This window comes from Orbicella faveolata, unplaced genomic scaffold, assembly GCF_042242905.1.
Source record: "Orbicella faveolata isolate gen_17 unplaced genomic scaffold, um_ofav_v1 contig_12, whole genome shotgun sequence".
In the NCBI taxonomy this organism is placed as follows: Eukaryota; Metazoa; Cnidaria; class Anthozoa; order Scleractinia; family Merulinidae; genus Orbicella; species Orbicella faveolata.
Window position 1 is genome coordinate 19,267,501 of NW_028301539.1, and position 21,863 is coordinate 19,289,363.

Sequence of the window (21,863 nt, forward strand, 5' to 3'; positions counted from 1 at the left end):
AAACGGTATACACGTGACATTAGGAAATAATTTCACTTACGTTTTGTCAAAATTCTAATAATTAAGAATTTTGACAAAACCCACGTGAAATTATTTCCTAATTTCTCTCGTCAACATTTGATTACTCATACATATTCCATAATGTTCCACTGTTAGAATTAACTCTCTATCTTGGTTGCCTTATTGTTTTATTAGTCATTTGACGAGTGTGTTCTCAATGACGTAAGCGAATGTGTGGACCCTGGAAAAATTTTCTACATTGTTCCATTCTTTTGTGGACATGAAGCCTTTTGCAGGTAACCGGACGAAGTTTAAGAATGTTTTGTCAATTGAATTCTGGTCTCATTATAGGACGTCTACTGAAACAATTTCTTTTTTTATAGTATTACTGTTAAGTTTAACCTGTTCCAGGCTCTCGGTCACCTTTCTCTCCCAGACTCCGCACGTCGCCCACCCCCTTTTTCGATCGTCCCCACTGACCGAGAGCCTGGAACAGGCTATGTTAAGCTCCCAAAGTAACGCCCCTTCGAAAGTAAGAATAAAATAACACTCTTGCTGTAGCAAATAGACCACGTATTCTAACATGGCTCCGAGGCTTTCAGGTCAACATTGCAAAGTTTTTAAGGTTCTTCTGTCCCTTAATTCCCAAAAGACACTTGGACACAAACAAAGCAACACCGAATATAGACGTTTGTCCCGAAAGCCTCGGAGCCATGTTAGAATATTGATATATCGAACGTGGCCTATTCCGAAAGTAGCGAAATAATAAACAGTGGAAATAACAGGTACGGCAAAGTGTACCAAACTAATCTGAAGTTTGGTTTAGCTAAAAAATCATCCAAACCAACCATTAGTGATTACTTTGTTCTGATGTAATATAAATTCTTTTTCTTTGTGTATACTACCCCTCAAAAAACGGATTCCTTTTGCGAACTTACGTACGAAATATTTCTATTTGATGGGAGGGACCCGCAATACGGCACTAGTTTTTAGCTACGCTGAACGGTGCCGGGGAAAGATATCAACCACTGAGAATAGAGGCGGGAAAAAGCTGCTGCTAAATCTCAAAGTGGAAGGCATTATTTCAAAGAATCTAATTAGACATCTGCACGCAGACTATTGCCACCTCATTTCCGTAGTTGCTAGAGCTAATTAACAATTAGACCCGTAGCCCGCAAGGGCTACGGGTCAATAGCCCATGAGGCGAAGCCGAATGGGCTATTGACCCGTGGCCCTTGAGGGCGAAGGGTCTAATTGTTTTAGTGTCACCCAACTAGTCGGACAGAAAAGGTAATAATAAAGTTAGCAAATGCAAGTTGAAGAAATATTTATTTGGGAATAAAACGAAAGAAAGCGTCACGCTCGATGGCGCCAATTTTGCTACTCGATGACTATTACTAATAGTCCCCTAGTAGCGTAGCCAATCAAAATGCAGGATTTGCATTAGTCCACTAGTTGGGTGATACTAATGCCATTTATTTCCTCTTTCCTAAGGCAACCTTCACAACTGGCTTTGAAACAAGCTAAGATTAACGTGATGTTAAATTACTTGGTGGTCGGAGTCACTGAGGAGTTGCAAGATTTCCTTTCCGTCCTTGAGAAACTTTTACCGGATTTTTTCACAGGTGTATTGGAACTATACAAAGCACCAGGTTAGCATATCAGTTGTTAAAATAAGAGAAGATTGAGACACATAACGAAGTACGAACTCCAAAAAGGTAAAGATTCTTGGCCGGGGCGGAGGGTGGGGAGGGGGAGAGACGACAACAAATATTTTTCTTGCTGCTCTTTTTTTAATCAATCTGTGAAATACATAGGCTTAGAAACATTCAGTTAACTTTTACTCTTCACAATGCCATTCGTGTAGTTTTTCTCGCAGCTTTCTTGCGTCGTTGCGTCTGCAGCTATTTGACCGCGTAGTTATTTTTATGCTGCGCCCCCCCCCCCCCCTCCCCCACCTTCTCTCTCTCCTCAGGCCAAAACGTTGCCACGTTATGCACGTTGCTGCAATCACTACGGCGGAGGTTTTTTGAAAACGCAGCTTTATTTCTACGGTTAGGCCTAAAGGCCTATCGTCCACCCTAATCGAAGCTTTTCGAAAACGCTCTTCAAACCGGGGGAATCTGAAAACTCCAGCTTTTCCTTTTCGTGTGGGAAACATTTTGAAAACGGAGCTTTACAAATACGATGGCTTAGGATTATCACGTGATTTCCATGACCGAGTTTTTCCCAAGCACAGATCCAAAATGGCTGGGGGGTGATTGTTGCGTTTTTGAAACTCCTCCGGCGCAGTGTGGACGGAAAACATTTGATGTGCTTTCATAGTGTAACCTCCGTTTTCAAATTCCTCCCGCGTATTGTGGACGAGGCCTAACTAAGTAGTGGACTAAGTACAATGTGTTTACCAAATATCTTTGCATCGATCGGGACACGTTGCAAAGCAGGCATTTCAAGACGCTGTTGAGCAAATCGTGGAACTCTTGTGGCAACTAAATCGTAAGACCGTAATTCAACTTTAAAGGGCAAGCACCACTTTCTTTTAACAAAGTGTGATTGTTTTTTGTAGGCGATGTGCTTCAGAAAGGAATGACAACTACCAAGACAGCGAATAAAAAAGGACCCTCTCCGAAAGTAGCAGCGATCGTGAAAAAACATCTTGAAATCGAGTACGACTTTTACAATTTTGTGAAAGATAGGTTTCATAGACTAAAGGCTGAACTAGGTTTACGAACTGCAGCTTAGAATTAGTAGCACAGTTGTAAAAAGACATATTTATGATAATATCTGGAAAGTAAGGCGTTACCTATAATATATTATTATATTAAAACATAAATTTGATAAAGTATCATTCATGTAGACCCTAGTTCAGTCCCGCGAATTGTTCTCAGCTGGAAGTAGACGAGCGGAGAAGAGGCGTCAAAGGGACTGGGGTAAATAACGTTACCGCAGGAGCTGGTTACCGTTAAAACCAAATTAATCAAATAATAAAAGAATCAACTAAATATAATTAACAGAAATTATTTATGCATCAGTTATATTTTATATACAGTTTGCTCCCAAGAAACCAGACAAAATTAATTTCTCGCTCCAGCCAAGGTACTATTGAAATTAATTTTAGATGCTGGTGCTGATTCCCATTTGAGCTCATATTTTGATTCTGTTTAGTGATGTCATCGCGCTGTCCATATTAAAAATGTAAAATAATATTAGCCGAATACGTTTATGATGTAGTGTATCTTATGCCCACACCTGGTTGAACACCTTGTCAAAGGTTCAGAAGTCCACAGTTAAACACATTCCTCTGCCACTTCTTCCCGGAGAGGGCACCTTTATTAAGAGTGAAAATTTCTTCATACGCCGGAAAATGTCGTTCACTTGCAGTTACAATTATCCTACAAAAGGGAGGAGGACTGGGTACTAGCTTTGGTCTAGGAACAACCAAGTTTTTACTTTTCCAATGAATTAGGCATTTTGATCAGAAATTATAACACTGCTAATGTGATGAAGCTTGGAGGAATGAGCAATTTCACAGGATAGATGTATTACATTGGAGTTTTGAGGACAGAGATTATCGCAGTTATCTGTAATGTAAAACTTAGCTGTCATATAGGCTTGGGATTGGGATGGAATTAAAACCCACAATCTCTGAAGAAAGTTAGGGTGTTCTTAAATGCAGAAACTGTTTCATCAGTCAAATTCTCATGAAAAGACATGAGGTGTGGGTCTTAAAGGAGCTCACTCACGGTTTGCACATTTTGAAAAGTTTAGCCTAAATTTTTTCAAATTCGTTGTTTGCAATCCATGTCAATCTTCACCATCTTATTCCTTTATGGTTTATTATTGCCTCTTTGACGTTTTTCTATCTTAGTAAACTATTATTTTCAGGTTTCCTTCCATTAAAGGAGATTTTGTACATGGCCAAAAAAAAGACAAAACACCACGTGACTGGGCTCCTGTAAGCCCCCAGTCCCCCAACCCCCAGGTCAGAATGGTTAAATCCAAGACTTTGCAAGCTGCTAGAGATTATATTTTAAAGCCTTGTAAAAGGAAAACCAAGATTGACCTTAAGACCTTTAGTCTGTGAAAGCCTCTGTTTTTTAGCTCTCATTCCATGTATATGAAAAAAGAACAGAAAAACTGGATACTCTTGCAGGCTGCAAAACCACTCAATTTACTAAATTTTGACTCAATGAAATTTGATAAAATTCTATAAGATGGCCAATTTACCATCCATCCAGTTCTGCTGTCCCTAAAAAGACCTTTTTGTTGGGCTTGCGGTATTATGTGGTGGGCTTATTTTCCCAAGAAGAGGCTGCTTATAAATCAAAGATGTTAAATTACAGAAAATTAAAAGCAACAATGTGGCATGCCAGCATACTAATCCCATTTCACTGAATATCTTTAAGGTCAATTGTTTCTAAAGCTTTCTTTCGCAAACACTGAATTAATTGAACTAATTTAATCGCAGATCTCATGCTCTTGTTACCAGAAGGAATATGGTTGAGCTTTTAATAGAAGGGAATTTTCAGCAAGAGGAGTTTGTTTGAAAAAATAAACCAAACCTGCATGAAAGACTATGTGGAATGTAAAGCAAGCTCCACTGACAGTTGTGCCAAGTAAACCCTATACCATGCTATAGTGGAGCTTTGACAATGGAAAAAATTATACTATCCTATTAATTTGACAGAGTGAAATCAAATTAAAAAATTCTAAAAAATTCCAGTTAAATCCCCCTATTCATTGAGAAAAATTCCTCATCCATGATTTTTTATCTAGAAACATTTTCTTCTAATTATAATTAACGCTTACTTGGGAAACCTTCTTTTGTATTTTATGTCGTTATATTACGCAAGTAGAAACTAATGGCATAAACTTGACAATTTGTTTCTCTTCAAATTGTTGGTATCCACTTTATTAGCAAGTCCTGCCATGCAGATAGCAGTGTCCTTGTATAAACCTTCTTATCGGAGACAAAATTCCTTTCAGAAATAACTTAGAAGTCCAAATATTTAAACACAATATTCTTGCTTATAAAATAACCCATGCTTCTGATACATCTTACATGTAAATTTATTACGTAACTGACGATGGTCACGTAACATACAATTTTGAGATTTTAGAAACAAGTGCAGTGAAGACTGTGGCCCTTCGTAATATTTTACTGATTAGGGTGGCACATTTGACAAGTGATTAAGGTTGAAACACTCGCGGATTTCCGTCAATTTCGCAGAAATCCGTGAACGTAAGTTCGAAGACTGCACCACCTTGTTGGCCAGAGCCAGCACATATTGCAGTTAGATGTACCCTTCGTGGCGACAGAAGACAATTTCTGGAAAATTCGTCCTTTACATTTTAAGTAGCATGTATGAACTACCCAAAACTCTTCGTCGAAACCAATATTTAAGTTGGGGCGGGGAGGAAAGCACTTGTAGATCGTCACTACTTATACAGCTGCGATGGGGTCAAACAGGTTGAATAAATATGGGAACACTAGACCATATCAACGAGTTCCATCTTTTGTCACATTGTGCTCCTAAATAATAACTCGTTGGCCCTCCCGCTATGCATAATGTTGTTAAAAGCGAAAGTTACGCTTCACGTGCTTTGGCCATCACGTTTTCGAAACTTCTCGAGGATCTTGAACCCGTTTTTGAGGTGAAACAGATGTTATCGCAAAATTAATTAACGCGATAAAAACAAGGTATTCGAAGCGTGCGCGCATTCACGAGTTGGCATATTCAGGCGTTATAAGTCGTCTTCTTCTTTAATTTTGCTCTTTAATTGCGTTAAAAGATCGTGGATTGATTCCATAGCGATATTCTTTGCTTGTTGAAGCCATCGTATTCCAACGGCGTTGATTCGGTTCAGTTCCGCTAAAGTTGCGACGAGTAAGCCTCTTAGCACTATGAACTCGCGACTGTCCTTGCCTCCTGAGAATTGTTTCACTTGGGTTTGTAAGTCTGAAACGCGACCCGATATCGATTGAATCGCAGAAAAAGAGCCAATGCTGTCAAACAGGGCGTCTGTATCAACGTCTGAAGAACTTTCAAACGCCCCAAAGGAGTTTGAACTTGCTCCTGATGACGCACTATTTCCTTCGTTTGAGGTGGCCGTTGACGTTGGTTGTGTCACTTCCGGTAAATCCGAGAATAAAATAACACGTTCTTTTGTGTGGTTCTGTGAGTTTTCCTGCTTCTCCTTCGATGGGAATGCTTCTTGATCTCTCTCGTCTTTAGATAGTTTAAAAAGGTGGGTGACATCACTCGGTTCAGGGCTGAATGCGGTCTCCATATCTTCCTCGCATAGCGAGCACTTACAGTTCAGAGCATGTCCTCTAGAATTGTACTTGCTTTGAACATTTCTTTTCTCTTCAAACTGCTGATACCAAGGCTTATTCCACTCTATTTGCCACGAAGGGATTTCATAATTCGACGAAGTAAACTGTGGAAGTCTGTCTCTATCGCTACCGGACGCCATGTTTTTGAATTTTATAAAATAAAAACACGAAATAAAACGATGTCGTATGCTAACAGACACGTGTATACCCTCGCAGCTCACGCGTATCAAATCTAAATTATTTTCTAGAAGACAAACCGGCGGCAAAGAAACAAATAAACCTTACAAAGGACAATTACAGTTCGAGAACGTTCAGCAATAGTGACCACAGCGGCTCGTGTGTTGTGGCATCCAGCTGGGAACAGATTGGCAGAGAAATATAACTCGGGTAGGGAAAGTAAAAATTGTCAGTTTACTTTCAGGAGTAAATAAACAGCCATTTTCCCCTTAGACATCAAAATAAGACCCTTTTTCTTTTTTAAACTTATATTTTTAGAGCTTTGGGATAGTTTTTCTAGACATAAAGTTATTTAAGGTGCAAATATATTAATCTGTGACCACGGACACGAACCCGTGCACTCCCCGGCTCGTCCAAATAGTTTCTTTTACGGGCGGTTGCATAGCGATTACTGTTTCTAGAACCTTCGATTGACTCTCGGGCAATGAAGACAATTCAGTTGGCGAAGGATTTCGAAACGGCTTAGTGTTCAGACTTTTCCGCTGAGAGTTGCACTTCTGATTAACTGCCATTCAGTTGAAAGAAAAAAGGTGATTTAATTTCCCGGTAGCCTAGTTTAGAGCGAGTAGACGACGTATATGGGGAGAGATTTCTATTCCGTTCTTGGTGTTCCTCGAAATGCCCCGTCCGAAGACATCAAGAAAGCTTACAAAAGGCAAGCTCTTCTATTTCACCCCGACAAGAACAAAAGCCCAGGAGCGGAGGAACAGTTCAAGAAAATATCTGAGGCTTACTCGGTCTTAATAGACCCTGACAAACGACAAATATTCAATGCTTATGGCGAAGAGGGGCTGAAGAACGAAGGCGTCTTTGGTTTTGGTTACTTCCCGGATCCTGTGAACATTTTCCGCGACGTTTTTGGTGACGATCCCGAATTTGCATTCACAGGTTTGTTATTTTTTTTTTGTCGCTTTGCTTATAATTTCCAACCTTCGTTTGCCTTAGATGGCTTTAAGTCGCCCATTTTCCGGGCTTCCAAATGATATCTTCAGGGATGGACCGATTTATAGGCTAACTCGAGTGCTATAAACGTTCACTGAATTCAGCAACTGTTACATTGTACCAAGAGCTTAGCTTAGTTAAGGCTTCACTTTTCTAGTCTCGGTTAGGTCAGATGTACTTTGGGTCTAGTTTAAATCTCTGAATTTGTCCTTCTAATAAATACATATTACAGAAAAGCTCCGTCATGAAACTCTTGAAAGGATATCTGCTGTCCGTTTTTCTAGAAACTTCTATTTTCGATCATGTTTATATTGGATGAGTTTTGAACCAGTAACATTGCGATTTTAAAGCCTGTGGCTAACTTTTATTCATTTAGGTCGTGTCGAGTATTAAAATTTATTGAAATTGAGGGGGAAAAAAATCAGATCCAAGAGTAGGACGAATTGGTCGAATTTTGGCGATCAAAACAAAAGGCTGTTTGGCTTTTCAATGGCCGGCTTTGTAGCTTGCGGATTAGCATTTTAATCTGCATGGAATCGTCACTTTCACGCACTTTCTTGGTTTAACACCGGTATTAAGGTATACTGCCAGGTCATTGTCAAACGAACGTATTACTATTAATTTTCTAACAAAAGAGATCATTGCGAAAAATCGGTGATGTGGAACACTATCCCGTGGTCGTACTCATCTGTTTTGGATTGTTTACTCACAAATATAGTTGCTTTCTTGAAATTTTTGGACGTAGCTAGTAAATTGAACACTTAATTGATTTTGACTATAAATTCATGGCTTCCATCACAAATTTGGTCGCTACACACTTTGCGTGCTTGTCGTTTTTCATGCATATCCAATTTTTCTGGAATTTTCTGTCCGCTAACATGCATTTTTTTGTTTGGCTGTTCGCTTTATTTGTCAAAGGAAAAACAAATCTCTTTGAATTTGGCACTCTTTTAAACTTTTGCCATAATCTAGTTTTGAATTGGTATGCTTCTGAAATCCTGTTTTTTAAATAATTTGTATGATATCTCTCATTTCTACCATAGCTTTGTAATTGTTTCAGTGATACAATCTATGAAGGGGTGTGAAAAAAATAATACACCTTTCAACGATCCCTTGTTACAACCTTCCTCCCTCTCAAAATTTTAGGTTAAAAATTATGATCCACTTGTGAATTATGATAGTTGTTACACCATTTTAGTAAAATGAGAGAAAACATCGAGCAAATTTCAAGTGATTGTCATGAACATTTTGTTATGATAATGAACTGTCAACTGAATAAATAACTTCCTTATTCTGGAACCTTCCATTTTTTCTGGGGCTTAAAGCATGTTTCAGCTTGCACAGGACAATAATTGCACTGCATGCAGTTCAAGTCACTGTTCATTTTTTAGTTCCTCAAAGACATTATAGTCTTCAGGAAAGTGCTTTTTACAGTTAAAACAGTTCAGTCAGTTCAATGAGAGATTGATTCTCTCTGTCCCTTCTGTAGATCCCTGTCGGAATAATAAGATCAGCTAGTGTTACGACAAATCCACTTTGTCCTTGAGTGTTTTTATATTTGCAAATCTTTGTACATGTATGGCATGATGCTGCAAGATGGGTATTTAAACCAATGAATTGTAAGCAATATTATGATTTTAACTAGAACAGTCTTTTTTTGTTTCCATATCTAGTGTTAGAACTTAACTGTTCAATTAATAGTAGTTGCCTTATCTTTGTTTTCCTGCAGCGATAATTTTAGTCCATACTTCCTGTGTTTCATCACTCAGAACCTAAAAGCTGAAAGTCTACAGGCTTTTTCAGTTACTACAGCTTGTAACTTCATAGCACCAATTAATTGATTGTATATTTTTTCTTCAACAGACTTCTTTGACGGCTTTACCTCAGAGTTTGACCGCATGTTTTCTACCTCACGGTTTTCTTCGTGCTCAACTGGCTTCAAACGTTTTGGTGATGATGATTTTGACTTTCCCTCTCCAGATCCATCTAAAAAACAAACTGTACAGGATCCTGCCATCGAGACAAACATCCAAGTGAGTCTCGAAGAACTTGCAATTGGTTGCACAAGAAGACTGAAAATAAGCAGGCAGGTCTTAACCCCAGGTGGAGGGACCTCTCGCGAAGAAAAAATTCTTGCGATAGAAATAAAACCAGGCTGGAAAGCAGGAACGAAAGTAACTTTTGAGCGACATGGTGACCAAAAGCCAGGAGTAATACCTGCGGACCTTATATTTGTTATCGGGGACAAACCACACCAGTACTTTAAAAGAGATGCTGATAACAATCTACTTTATACTACAAAAGTTAGTCTGCGTGATGCCCTCATTGGCTGCATCCTACCTATTCCAACCATTGATGGGAAAGTATTATCTGTACAATTAAATGAAGTCATACAGCCAGGAGCGCAGAAAAGAATTCCTGGTGAAGGTCTTCCTCTGCCAAAATGTCCTGGAAAAAGGGGTGACATGATAGTGACTTTTGATGTAGAAATGCCAACAAATTTGTCAATGGAACAGAGACAGCATCTGGCGAATTTAGTATGATAAGACTTGTAATATGTTAGATGTTATTTGAACAATACTTGAATGATTCCTCAAAGTGGCTGGAGCAACCACTCTATTTTACTCAATATTGAGGATGGTGTGAGAGACAACTCATGAACGGCATTACACTGCACTGTCAAGTTTGTCAAAGTGGTGGTACAGTATACATCTTGTCAGTGTTATATTTTCCAAATGGTATTTTTATGTGCTTCCATGTATTAAAGTGTGACCCTGTGTTCAGTAACAAATTTTACAGTTTCATCTATTTGAGTTTAAAGGTGGAATACATTTATTATTCCATTTTGAACTGTGCTAAAGTTTCTCTTTGTATATACAAAAACTATTGTCTTTTTTCCATGAACAATTTGTCAGTTTTAATTCAACTTGACAACCATGCAGTTTGTTGTAGCTTTTTAATTTGATCAAGTTCTTTACAGAAAGTGTATTTTAACAGTTTTAGTCAAATTTGTGTTTTGTAGCCAGTGGAAGGGATAAATACATATATAAAGAGAGACAGGACATTGAAATTTTAAAGGATAGAAGTTGCGTGATCACAATAATTATTGTTCCTTTGACAAGCAACTCGGCATTTATGCAAAGGCGAAACCGTAATTTATAGAAAGGGTATGATAAGTCGACAAGGCCATTGCTGCTAGCTGCGTTTTGAACACTGATAGGGTCAAGGAATAGGGCTTCACTGTATAGAAATAATATATACATATATTTATCAATATTGATTGATGATTTGTAGAAAATCTGAAAATTAATATTCGTGGGAAAAGCGGGTTGTACAAATATCTTATCCAAAGTAGTTATTAATGTGGCATAGATTGCATATTTGCAAAATGCCAATAGGTATTGCTGTATAGTAAAGTGTGTGAAAATGGAATTTCTAGTGCAATATTTTGCATCACAACTCCTCTCATTATTACTAGATCAATCTGACATCCATAACAGGGTTTGCGCTTTCCTGAATTCCTGGGAAACTGCTGAGATTTTATAGTTATTATAAAATAGCAAATGAAATTGCTATCATAAACTTTACCGCAAACACTTAATAGGTCAGTTGATAGAAGAGCATAATTTTTTTATACATTTACAACATAACATTTCTGAGTTCTGGGTCAGACTTGAAAATTTTATATTTGTACCCTGGAACACTCTTGGAATTCCATTTCAAATCTGACTATTGCAAACTGTGCTATTAGCTGTGAAAAGATCTAGGTGTCTTGTTTTGCAGCTTAGCACGTTTTCAAAGTAACAAGAAAATTACTCCAGTTAATAGAAATCTAGATTTGGTTTGATTTGTAAGTAACATTATGTTTTCCAGTTCTGCTTGGTGTTTTCCAGCAGCCAAACTGAGTTTTCAGTTTTAATATGTAACAATGCATGTACACAATAACTGCATTTGCATAAATAAATTATACTTAAATTATTTTGTAGAAAAAATAGTCTGAGCTTGTTATGTGTGGTGTTAAAAGTGGTGAACTCAAAAGAAGCCATGTTTTCAAAGTTAGGCACAATTTCTCCTTTATGCTACTGCAAATTACAGTTTGACCTCAAAGTTGTAGAAGATCATACCAATCTTACACCCTTCTTACCCTCTCTGCCTAGTCCCATTTGAGAGGATAGGGTATTGCCACATGAAAGTAATTTATGGTTGATTTAGAGGAGTGCCAATTCCATTAACGTGTGTTCCCCTCCCTTTTCGACCCTCTCTCAACACAGCCACTTTTGCGCATTTATTTTGGATCTAGTTGCTCCTGGCTTTAAAGTATTTTCTGTGCCTGAACTAGGGTCAAATCAATGTCTCTTGGCTGGCAATAGAGTGTTATTCAGCCAAAGGGAAGGGGACTCCAATATGAATATGAGAAGAACATTTATCCAAAATTTCCAGCAGGCCAGTGGCATAGTAGGCCATGGTGAGTAAATTTTAGAAGAAATGTGACTAGCAGTCTGGCCAAGCGCAAGTGTAAGTTGAGTCAAGTAATTGACAAAAATAATAAAAACACTGAGTGAATTTCCTGAAGCAGGCTTGGCCCAGGGAAAAGAACCCTAAGAGGTCCCATATTATGAAGTAAGTGCCAAAAAATGAAATGGCAGGGGAGGGGACATATTGACACTTGTCTGTATACAGGGCTGCTGCTGACACCCTCCATTTCTAGGAATAGGACTGGGTGGAATTAGAGGATACCTACAAACCTAAAGTACTTTCTCATCCTGAAATTTATTTCAAGATATTTTATTTGATTTGACTGACCACCTTCCAAAGACTGGTGAATGTCTGTGATCTCAGCTTGCTGAAGACTGTTACATTTAATGATGGGTCTGTTTGGTATTGGCACAGACCCTGTCCAGAAGGAGGCACAGGGATGTAATTGTTATCCAAGCATGTGGAACTCTGGATCGAGCAGTCCAGATTTGAGCTTGAAGGCCAGGATCATTGCAATGTGTACTTGGTCAGTTCTCTACTTTGACAGTGCCACTCTCCACCCTGGGGCCCATTTCTCAAAGGTCCTGAAATGTTTTCACACCCAGAAAGCCCTAGCAAAATCTCAAACCTTATGATTACAGAGCTGTTTTATTCGCATATTCTTAGTATGAAAAGAGGTTCTCTTCATACAAGAAGTTCCAGGCGTATGCAACTCTCTGTTTGTAAAAACACATTAACTAAAGCTGGCTTTTCGGGCCGAAAAGTTTCCAGGGCTTTTGAGAAACGGACCCCAGGATTATAAATGGTTACTGGCGTTACTCCTGGCATGGACTATCATCCAGTCCAGGGGGAGGGGGGTAGAAATACTCCTAGCCTTTTAATGCCACAGAAACTGACCCAAATTAGGCCCAACACAGACTTTAAAGACTCAGTCTAATACAGACTTGTACAAATTGTACACCCAGTTCAGGGCAGCAACACCAAAACCCATACCCTGTCAGGTGGCTTGTCCAACATCAGAGTGCATCATATAAGGGAATATCCTACTCAGGAATGGTACATACCAAGAAGAGAATATAAGTGGTACCAAAAAGTAATCTTTAATTTTGCCACCCACCTCCCCCCATCTCCACTCCCTTACTTTAGTATACCCATGCTTTATCTTTTTTTATCTTGTATAAAAGTTTATAAGTTTTATTTTTTAGGGTTTGTCTTGGCACACCCCATCTGGAGTAGGTTTTTTTGCCAGGGTTTTTTTACACCCTCCTCAGCTGAAACAGCAAAATGTACCAATTATTACAGTTTGGTCACAAAAATGTGTCAAGTGTTCCTAGTTGGCTATTGACCCCAATTATGATCTCATAATTTGTCATGAGCAGGGGGATATGAGAGGATGAGCTCCCGGGCAGGTGCTCCCCAAAGTTTTTGGCAGGGGTTACTTAGGGCTGTCAATAATGGTCGTGATGCATTACACCTGTTAAGTCTGAGTGTGGTTGATGGGCCCTTAATGCTACTGGTGAACTTGCTAAATGTTTGGAAAAATAGAAAAACGATCTCTGGTTAAAAATTTGTTTAAAATGAGCTTTCGACTACCAGTCTGTAGTCTTCAATGAGGGCTAAATGTTGATGCAGAAAAATACTAGTTCCTGGTAAACAAAATATGCAATGCCAATCCAGAGTAAAAAAATTCCCAATTTAAGACCAAAATGATCAAAATCCATGCCCCTTTTCAGGTCAAAATGGCTTAAAAACTATACACTTTGGGCCGCACATACCTATATAGACTGTACAAGGGAGAACCCCTCCCCATCCCCCAGGATGAGCTCTTAAAAATAGAGGAAGTAAATTGTGTAAAGTACTTACGATATTATTTAAATTCATTAACTATTAAACGATTGCCAAGTTCAGGCCAATAATACTAAAATGAGGAAATGGGAACATAAGTATGTACTAGAGAAAGGGCCAGAGTCACAGAAATGAGTTTTACTTCTGTACTTCAAGTGAGAACCCTTCATCTGACTCCCAGAGTCAAAGTAAATGCAAGTCAGTTAATTCAGCTTTTGAACAGTATATCATCCATGTTTTGATGGGCTTCCTGTTTTTCACTGACTTGCAAGTTGACAACTCTTCAGTAAGTGACAGGATAAATGGGGGCTTAGTCTAACCATGTCTCACTTTCCTTCCTGGGGCAAAAGGTGAAGTTTAGGAAACAAAAGACATCTGAGATACCTTTCCTTTGAGGCTTCAGAGAGATGATAATGGGTGGGTCCAGGAAATATGTGTACCCAGTGAAGCCAAAATCATAATTTGGAAATTCAAAGGGGGCAGGGAGGGGGTTACATGCAATAATTTTTAAAGGAAAGCATAGAGTCGACAGATGAGGTGTTCAAAAGTCTCATGTGGGAGGGGTATAGATATTTTCTGAAAACAAATATGAATTTTACAGAAACAAAATTTAGAATTAATTCTACAACAAACTTAAAGATAATTTCCCTGAAGTAAAGGAATAAAGATTAAGCTTTAGGTCTGAATACCTCAGACCTCAGTTTCCTTCCTGGTTTTGAAAGCTGGAAAAGACAGAAGGAAATGGGAGTTGCCTACACTTAGGTTTAAATATCGAAAGACTCCTGGAGAGGATTAACCTGTACAAATTTCAAGACCAATTCACAAGCTGCCATTTATGTACAAAAGCTGTCATACCAAAGTTTAGCTCAAATATAACCCCTTGCTCGCTCAGGATTGGCAGAGAAGATTGTGAAAGCCTGCCCATCAATCAATACTCAAGGATTTGCAAAAGAACAGACCTTTCATGTCAAATTTAAGAAACGAAAATATTTTTAATGTAATCAGACTCTTGATATTACTACATGGACATAATATATGTTTAGAAATATATTATTAGAAACCAAAAGAAGCTCTTGGCCATTTTTAAAATACTATATTACAGGTACATGAATAAATTATTTACCATGTAGGAAAAAATTCAAATGATATCTTTTTCTTTCATCTTGGTAATATATCCAGTAAAATGTCTCTCTGAGCGGAAGATAGTTCATCTGGAAAACGAATGTCATATTTGACAATCAAGTCACCTCGCTTGGTGAGATTTTTGGGCAAGGGAAGGCCTTCTCCATGAATGCGCTCGGTTGAATCTGGATTTACAATGCTGTTTAATCTTAGTCCCAATTTTCGTCCGTCAAGAGTAGGAACTTCGGCTTGTCCTCCAGCCAGGGCATCTCTTAATGAAATCTTTGCAGTGTAGATTATATTGTTGTTGGAGTCCCGCGTGAACTGGCTGTGTGTTTTATCTTTGACAATGAACACAACATCGGCCGGGACGACTCCAGGTTTGCGATCGCCTTCCTTCGGGAAAGTTATTTTTGTTCCTGCTTTCCATCCTGGTTTGACGTTCACCGTCAGTATTTTCTCTTCTTTTCTGGAAATACCACGCCCGTCGAGAACTTTCCGAGATATTTTCATCTTTTTCGTGCAGCCACTCAGCAGTTCCTCCAGACTCACGAACAGATCTTTCTCGATTGCTTCATCCTGGACTTTTTGTTTCTTTGTTTGTGGGGCCATGCCATCGAAGTCGCACATGAAATTTCCCATCCCATTTGCTCTCTGGCCTGGCTTTCTACCTCTGCTATCATTGAAGAAGCTAAAACCCCCAAGGCCGCCAATGATGTCGGCAAATTCGTCGTCGTCTCCGAAGGCTCGGGCGAAGGTGTCGCGTGCATTTCCACTCGTGAACACAAATGTTCTTGCGAATCCTGGTCCTCCGCTACCAAAATTCATGTTCATCCCATTGCCTCCACTCGGTGGAGCACCGTGAAGTCCTTCTTCACCGTACTTATCGAAGATATCTCTCTTTTCCTTATTACTGAGGATATCATAAGCTTCGGAAATTTCTTTGAATTTGTCTTCTGCTCCCGCACTCTTGTTCTTGTCTGGGTGCCACTTCAAAGCAAGCTTTCGGTAGGCTTTCTTGATTTCGTCGTCCTTAGCTGTTTTAGGAACGCCAAGGATTTTATAGTAATCTCTTCCCATGGTTTCGCCTATAACTCAGCGCTATGCAATCTTAAAACTTCAATGACGTGAACTAGCTATCTAAGACAAGTGCTTTATATATAAAATTCTCGTCACATGCGCCGAATGCTCTGGAAAGTGCCTTCAAAACAAACCTTTTAGGGGAGGGGAGGGCATTTTGTCCCACTCGATGAAGCTTGTTTTCAGCGCCATTTTTCCACCGATAAAATTTAAGAACCTGATTTAAAACCCTTTTCCTCGCTCCCTTAATTCTCTGAATAAAATAGTTAATATGACTTATGCAAAATCTTGCCGGATTATAACGCAATGACTTTGAGAACAAGCGAACCTCTGTACCCTCCTCTGAGAAGATCCGAGAAATTTCGAGGGTTTTCCCGAAGGTTCTAAAAGTTTCTACAGAAGCACATTTTATAATAGAAGTGACCACTTTCTAGCGTCTTCATCACGTTTCTAGAAATAGTGCTTGATTGCCTATAAAAGAAACTGAATCCTGCATAGCATCATTTTGGTATAAAACATTCACTGAAGAAGAAACAACAAGACTGAGAAGAACATTGAAGATGCGGGGAGACCTTTTCGGAGATCCTCGGGCCGGCAGTTTTCCACGCGTTCAAGCGACTGGAAATCCCTTCGACGGTTTTGGTGGGTTTTACGGAGAAAGACCTCGTTCGTTTTGGGAAGATCCCGTTTATTTTCCATCTGAGAAGCCAAGAAGAGTTTCCAACCGGAAGAAAACGAGACGGGTAGTAGAAGAAGATCGACAATCAGACGGCGAAACAATCATCCCCACGCGATTCTTGCACAGGGAAAAACCCTGGGACAAGAAAGTGAAAAAAGACGGAAAACAAACTTGTCCGTCACAGCTAAAGTTATCACAACACGCCAGGGATGTTCCCATTCCTATAGAGATTCGGTTTGGAGAAGAAAATGGTCTGAACGAGGGGTTCGCGGAAACTTCTCTCGAGGAGGTGCATTGGGATGACAGCAAGCAACTTTCAAGAGATCAGACTTCATCTGTTGAACCTCGATGTACAGAGAAAGAGGAGAAAGGTGCATCAGACATAAATCAAACAACTGCTATTGCGGATGACTCTCAACTTGAAACAAAAACCGCCGAGAAACAGAAGTTCGACGAAATCGAGAGTGTATTAGCAAAAGCGAAGGAACTTATCCCACGAGTTGAAGCTTTCAAAGGATCGAAGCAAGATAAAGAATATTTGTACTTGGAAGAACACTTAACTCGTTGCCTTCTTAGTTTAGATTTAGTCGAAACAGATGGACAAGGAAAGTTGAAATCTGCTCGCAGAGCGGCGGTGAAGGAGATTTTGTCCATTGGCAATGATTTAGAAGCGCGTGTCCCTGAGAAATTAGATAATTAACTAAAATATATTTTTTTAATTTTGTACAAAAGCTTTTCAAGGTTGTTTAGAACTTTCCCTGATCGTGTGAATAAAATGTCTGATCATCCAAATATAAAATAGTAGAATAAAAGTACTTTTATTATTTTAGTATCGAGAGCATCATAGTTTTATTGGGTAGGGACACTGAGAAGAGTCCTAAACATAATTATGCAAAGATAAAAATACATTTAGTCACGCAACGCTGTTTGATTATTAGTCCCTTCTCGACGACAAGAGAAGACTACATTGTACCTTTGTGTCACGTTTGGAGAGATAAAAAAGCGAATGCAACTTAAGATTCCCATTTCATTTTCATTTTCTGAACTTTAGCAGAAAAAATTGTTGCTATGAAATCTCGTGAAAAGCACGAACATGGTGTTACCTTTTCTTGGAAGTACTCCCATATCCTGATGAGGTCGACCCCCTCAATGATTTCTACGAAAAATCCGCTCTTTTTCCAAGACACGAAACATCTCAGTGCGAGTTAGCGTGTTGAAAGCCTGATTCAAGCGCGTGCCAAGCTTAAAGCCGAATTCCTGTCCGGAAATTGAAACTTGTAAAATCTATAAACATTGATGATATTCTTTAACCCCTGTGATGCAATACTCTCTCTGATGAAATCTGCAGTTCTGAAAACCATCGCAACTCTTGCAGATAACTGGCGATGTATGTATGAGATAAGTCTTCAGAATGGAAATTAATGATGGAAATTTTCACTGTATACTTATTTCTGTTTCTCTGTGCGACGATTTATAATTACGATCGAAACGTTTCAGAGGTTTAGAGTGGTTTAAGGAGGAACTAAAATATTAACTTCCTTTGAGGATTGAATATCAACTACTGCCTGTCGAAAAATTACTGCAGCTTATCAAGTCATGTATGAAGTTATCCAAGCGTGAGAGTTTTATTCTTTCCCTCAGATGAACTGTATCTGGCCTTTGTTTTGTACAAGAATAGCCCACCATTTACGTTTAAGTTTCTCGAGAGAAATATTTTCCTTAAAGGAAACTGAACAATGAACGACTTCCTGCGCTTGGGAACCTCTCTCGTTAGCTGATAACAATGTAAATAAACTTTTCTACTGATTTGCTATCACCAAAAACATCCGCTATTTCTGTTCGCTTTTTCGTTCACGCAAAACAGCTCTTTCGTTGTGGTTAAAGGATCTATCGTTTTCCATACAACGGGAAATGTTTTTTTTTTTTTTTTTAATCTATTTCTTTGCTGTATCTCCAATTCGCTTAGCACGCTTTTCATTCCCAACTTGAGTGAATATGCCACCAGTACCGACACATTTTCTTTGTTTCACCGGGAATTAGATTTAATACTGGAAGGCAGGTTTTCATTTTTGAAAAATGTTGATGGAAAACAAAAGCAGCAGTGGTAAACATTTGTGACAGTTCGCCCAATCTTCGTTTTTTCTGTTGCATAACCGAAATTTCTCGAAGTATTTATTTAAAGCATTGGCGACCTGGTCCCAGTGATTTTGACTCATTTTTTCCCCACAGCAATTTCTATTTTTTATTGATTTGCCGTATTTTCAATCGCGCAAACGATATTTTTCGTGATTTTTACATCTCTTGCAAAGTGCCTGAAGTAGATTATTATGCAAATTTACAAGTTCAATAAACCCCATCATCTTCCGCGGTTGGCTCCACTGGTTATATACTTACAATTGTGAAGCAATTTCTAAGCAGCTGAGCTTTTCGCTCTCTGGCATACAATAACTGTAAAATAATGTATTTGAGGTTCGTAACACCTTGCAGTTACCCTATTTAATATTACTCTTCTGCTTTCCAATTTCCTCTGCGGGTCGGCTATATGACATGACGAAACTATGCTAAGATCGAGGAAGTCTTAAGCATAATTGTTGACAGACTAGTAATATTAAAATGCAAAATATCTCACACACGTATGAACGCTAAATCAGCTCTCGCAGAAAAAATCCGTCGTTTCAGGATTCTCAGGGGTATCTCTTGTGAGTACCCCTCTGCGATGAAGTTCCCGCTTTCGCTTAGAGTCTTCTTGCTGTAATACCGAGTCTACTATTGGGTAGACTACTTGCAAATGAGGGGCTGGCACAGGTAACGCAAGCCTCGTTTGATCATTAACATTTCCAGGAAAGTTTGGCAGCCCCGCTTGCGAGTAAGTAGGTAGGTTAAGCGCTCTCCCTTCTTTTCTCTCACGCATTAACACCATTTCTTTATCCTTCCTTTCTCGCTCGAATGCGTTCTTATATAAGTCCACTTCACGGGTAAGTGTCGATATGAGCTCTTGGCAGTCAGTGATTTGATCAGCAAGAGCGGAAACTCTAGTCTCCGCTTTTTCTTTGTCCTTTCTCTCTTTCTCGAAGTCAGCTTCGTAAATACTTAGCTGTTCGATGTAAAGTTCCAAATCAGAGTTCGAATCATCCTTTCCAAGCGCCTCTGCTAGTCGCAGTATCTCCGATTCTAACACTGTTTTGTGATCTTCCAGAGTAATAATCTGCGCGCGCGACTCACGCAAACTGTTCTCGAGAGATTCGATTTTCGCCGCGAGATCTTCCGCTCTACTTTCTTCGCTCGCACTAGCGAGGGAATTAACATTAGAGCAAGCGGCTGACTCGTTCCCTGTTATCTCGCTTTCCCTAAGTCTTCTTCTTAAATCACAACATTCTTCTTTCAACTTCCTTGATAACTTACGCTCGCTGTCCAGCTCGGCGTTCAGTCGCCGTTTATCTTTGAGAAGTGACAGTACGTACGCGTTTGTCCTCTCTAATTCGCGTTCGGCGCTCTTTCCTTTCGCATCTTTGCAGTGTTCCATTGAAGTTGTATGTCTTTCCTTAATTTTCCTTATTACCTCAACATCTTCGGTGCGTGCTCGCAACTTGACGGTCGCTCGCCTTAAATGATGACTTTTATACCATTGCGGAAGTTATAGCAAAACAGGAGAATTTATTGGTCATGTGACCGACCTGCATATGCCGGATGACTGCCGAGCGCGCAATAAATAATTTTCTCAGAAGTAGGGTTTTCCAAATCTACATGTTTTCCCTACTCTGTTTGCAAATCTTTTCTCTCCTAAACCAAAGCTAGTATGAAATTTTCGCCCCTTAGTTGTCTATGACCACAACCGCGGTTGCGATAAGCCGCCCTGAAAATGGGTTGTCTTGAGAATTGAAGAACGGAAGATCTGAGATAGAACTTCCTGTGTGATGGAAATTTATTTATTTGCCGTTGTTGATGTTTTGCGCAAAATATCACCTCAGAAATAGACTAAGTCAGGCGAAATGGCTGAGACAACTCTGTATATTTGGTAATAAATAACAAAGCGTCAAATTTTTCTCTGCACACCCCCGGTTCTTGACAGTTTGAATTCTGCTGGACATCGTAAATCAACATTGAATTAGCATTGAGTCGAAGGACCTTTAAAGACAACTGCGATGATGCAATAGTTTATGTGACAAAAAATAATAATTTTATTGTAATAGTATTAATTCAAAGTCACTCCGTGTTTGTAATATTGAATTTCTAAAAATACATTCTTCATTTCGTTGGGAGTTTTTTTTCCTTGCTACATGAAGTCCCGTAAATAACTACGCTGAATAAATTTAACACAGGCAAATAGCTGTTCATGCTTTGATAAGCCTTCCTTAACTGTGTGTATATTTTAAACCCTTTCCTAATCAGTGCAGCTGACGGAATTGGGAACTTTTAGCTAAAGGAATATGAAGATGAGGGAAGTTGGAAATGAAATGAGCGACTGCACGAAACTGTGTGAGTAGGGGGTAGGTCATCGATATATGCGGTTACCTTCAGTGACCTTCAGTTTTTTAAATACATTTTTACACCTACTGAAACCAAAAGAAACCTAACCGAAAATAAGCCTGTAAAATTCTATTTGTTTATCATGAGGTGGAATCGAAGAAAAACTTCGACCGTGCTAGAAATTTTGCTTCCATATGCAAGCTTGAATTGCATATTTTATAATTAAAGCGTTACGCTTCCTCCCACTACTCACGTTTCACGGATTTCCCCATACGAACTGCATCATAAACCCGTTAACATGCGTAGGCAGTGTAATTGCAAAAACCGTAAGGTTTCAGCGCATTACAGTTTCTAAGACGATAAACTAAAATAAGTAGTACTGTACCTGAAAAATTTCTACAAAATAGGAGCACGCGCAAAAAAGCCCCGTGACTACCAGTGTGAGGAGAACGCACACGTTTCTAGCGCAGAATGTGACATATGTATGCTCTGGTTTAAGGCGCTCACTATATATATAGATAAAAACGATTAAATTATTTTATCACAGGAAACTCTTTGTTCGAACGTTAATTCTTTGGCTAAAAATATTAAAACTATACTAGTTCCCCACTGTCTAAGCGACAGTCTTCGACAGGTAACATTATAAAAAGATGATGAAAAAAGAATCCAAAATAAAAA

General features: G+C 39.1%; 6 protein-coding genes and 1 pseudogene across 8 annotated transcripts in view; 3 read left to right on the plus strand and 4 right to left on the minus strand.

Annotated features, from left to right (window-relative positions):
* The window catches only part of LOC110059679 (uronyl 2-sulfotransferase-like), a 12,004-nt gene extending 8,069 nt beyond the window's left edge, over nt 1-3,935 (plus strand). The window contains exons 6-8 of one of the 2 annotated variants that reach the window (XR_016205524.1): nt 196-296; nt 1,495-1,718; nt 2,567-2,765. Coding sequence is in view for 1 of the 2 variants with exons in the window: in XM_020766404.2 (XP_020622063.1) it covers nt 196-296; nt 1,495-1,652; nt 2,567-2,742 (435 nt within the window). In the remaining variant the exon portion in view is untranslated. Of the gene's footprint in view, nt 1-195; nt 297-1,494; nt 1,719-2,566 lie in introns of both variants that reach the window. The other variant, XM_020766404.2, reaches the window with a different exon arrangement.
* Nucleotides 1-21,863, minus strand: part of LOC110059650 (dnaJ homolog subfamily B member 4-like) — a 110,559-nt gene that overhangs the window by 42,653 nt on the left and 46,043 nt on the right. The window lies entirely within an intron of this gene.
* LOC110059673 (uncharacterized) lies at nt 4,881-6,707 on the minus strand. Its single transcript, XM_020766399.2, has one exon. It carries the CDS (start codon nt 6,475-6,477, stop codon nt 5,746-5,748), a length of 732 nt encoding a protein of 243 aa, XP_020622058.1. The 5' UTR covers nt 6,478-6,707; the 3' UTR covers nt 4,881-5,745.
* On the plus strand, nt 6,956-11,508 carry LOC110059670 (dnaJ homolog subfamily B member 1-like). The gene is made up of 2 exons (XM_020766396.2): nt 6,956-7,462; nt 9,380-11,508. Exons 1-2 carry the CDS (start codon nt 7,153-7,155, stop codon nt 10,057-10,059), a joined length of 990 nt encoding a protein of 329 aa, XP_020622055.1. The 5' UTR covers nt 6,956-7,152; the 3' UTR covers nt 10,060-11,508.
* LOC110059669 (dnaJ protein homolog 1 pseudogene) lies at nt 14,810-16,359 on the minus strand (annotated as a pseudogene). Its single transcript, XR_016205523.1, has one exon. The product of XR_016205523.1 is annotated as a dnaJ protein homolog 1 pseudogene (transcript).
* LOC110059672 (uncharacterized) lies at nt 16,482-17,547 on the plus strand. Its single transcript, XM_020766398.2, has one exon. It carries the CDS (start codon nt 16,600-16,602, stop codon nt 17,416-17,418), a length of 819 nt encoding a protein of 272 aa, XP_020622057.1. The 5' UTR covers nt 16,482-16,599; the 3' UTR covers nt 17,419-17,547.
* LOC110059671 (uncharacterized) lies at nt 18,934-20,574 on the minus strand. Its single transcript, XM_020766397.2, has one exon. It carries the CDS (start codon nt 20,239-20,241, stop codon nt 19,366-19,368), a length of 876 nt encoding a protein of 291 aa, XP_020622056.1. The 5' UTR covers nt 20,242-20,574; the 3' UTR covers nt 18,934-19,365.

Coding starts and splice junctions, on each gene's coding strand:
- LOC110059673 (XM_020766399.2), bottom strand. CDS start 6,477: ATGGCGTCCGGTAGCGATAGAGACAGACTTCCACAGTTTACTTCGTCG.
- LOC110059670 (XM_020766396.2), top strand. CDS start 7,153: ATGGGGAGAGATTTCTATTCCGTTCTTGGTGTTCCTCGAAATGCCCCG. Junction 7,463..9,379: donor TCCCGAATTTGCATTCACAG/GTTTGTTATTTT, acceptor TTTCTTCAACAG/ACTTCTTTGACGGCTTTACC.
- LOC110059672 (XM_020766398.2), top strand. CDS start 16,600: ATGCGGGGAGACCTTTTCGGAGATCCTCGGGCCGGCAGTTTTCCACGC.
- LOC110059671 (XM_020766397.2), bottom strand. CDS start 20,241: ATGGAACACTGCAAAGATGCGAAAGGAAAGAGCGCCGAACGCGAATTA.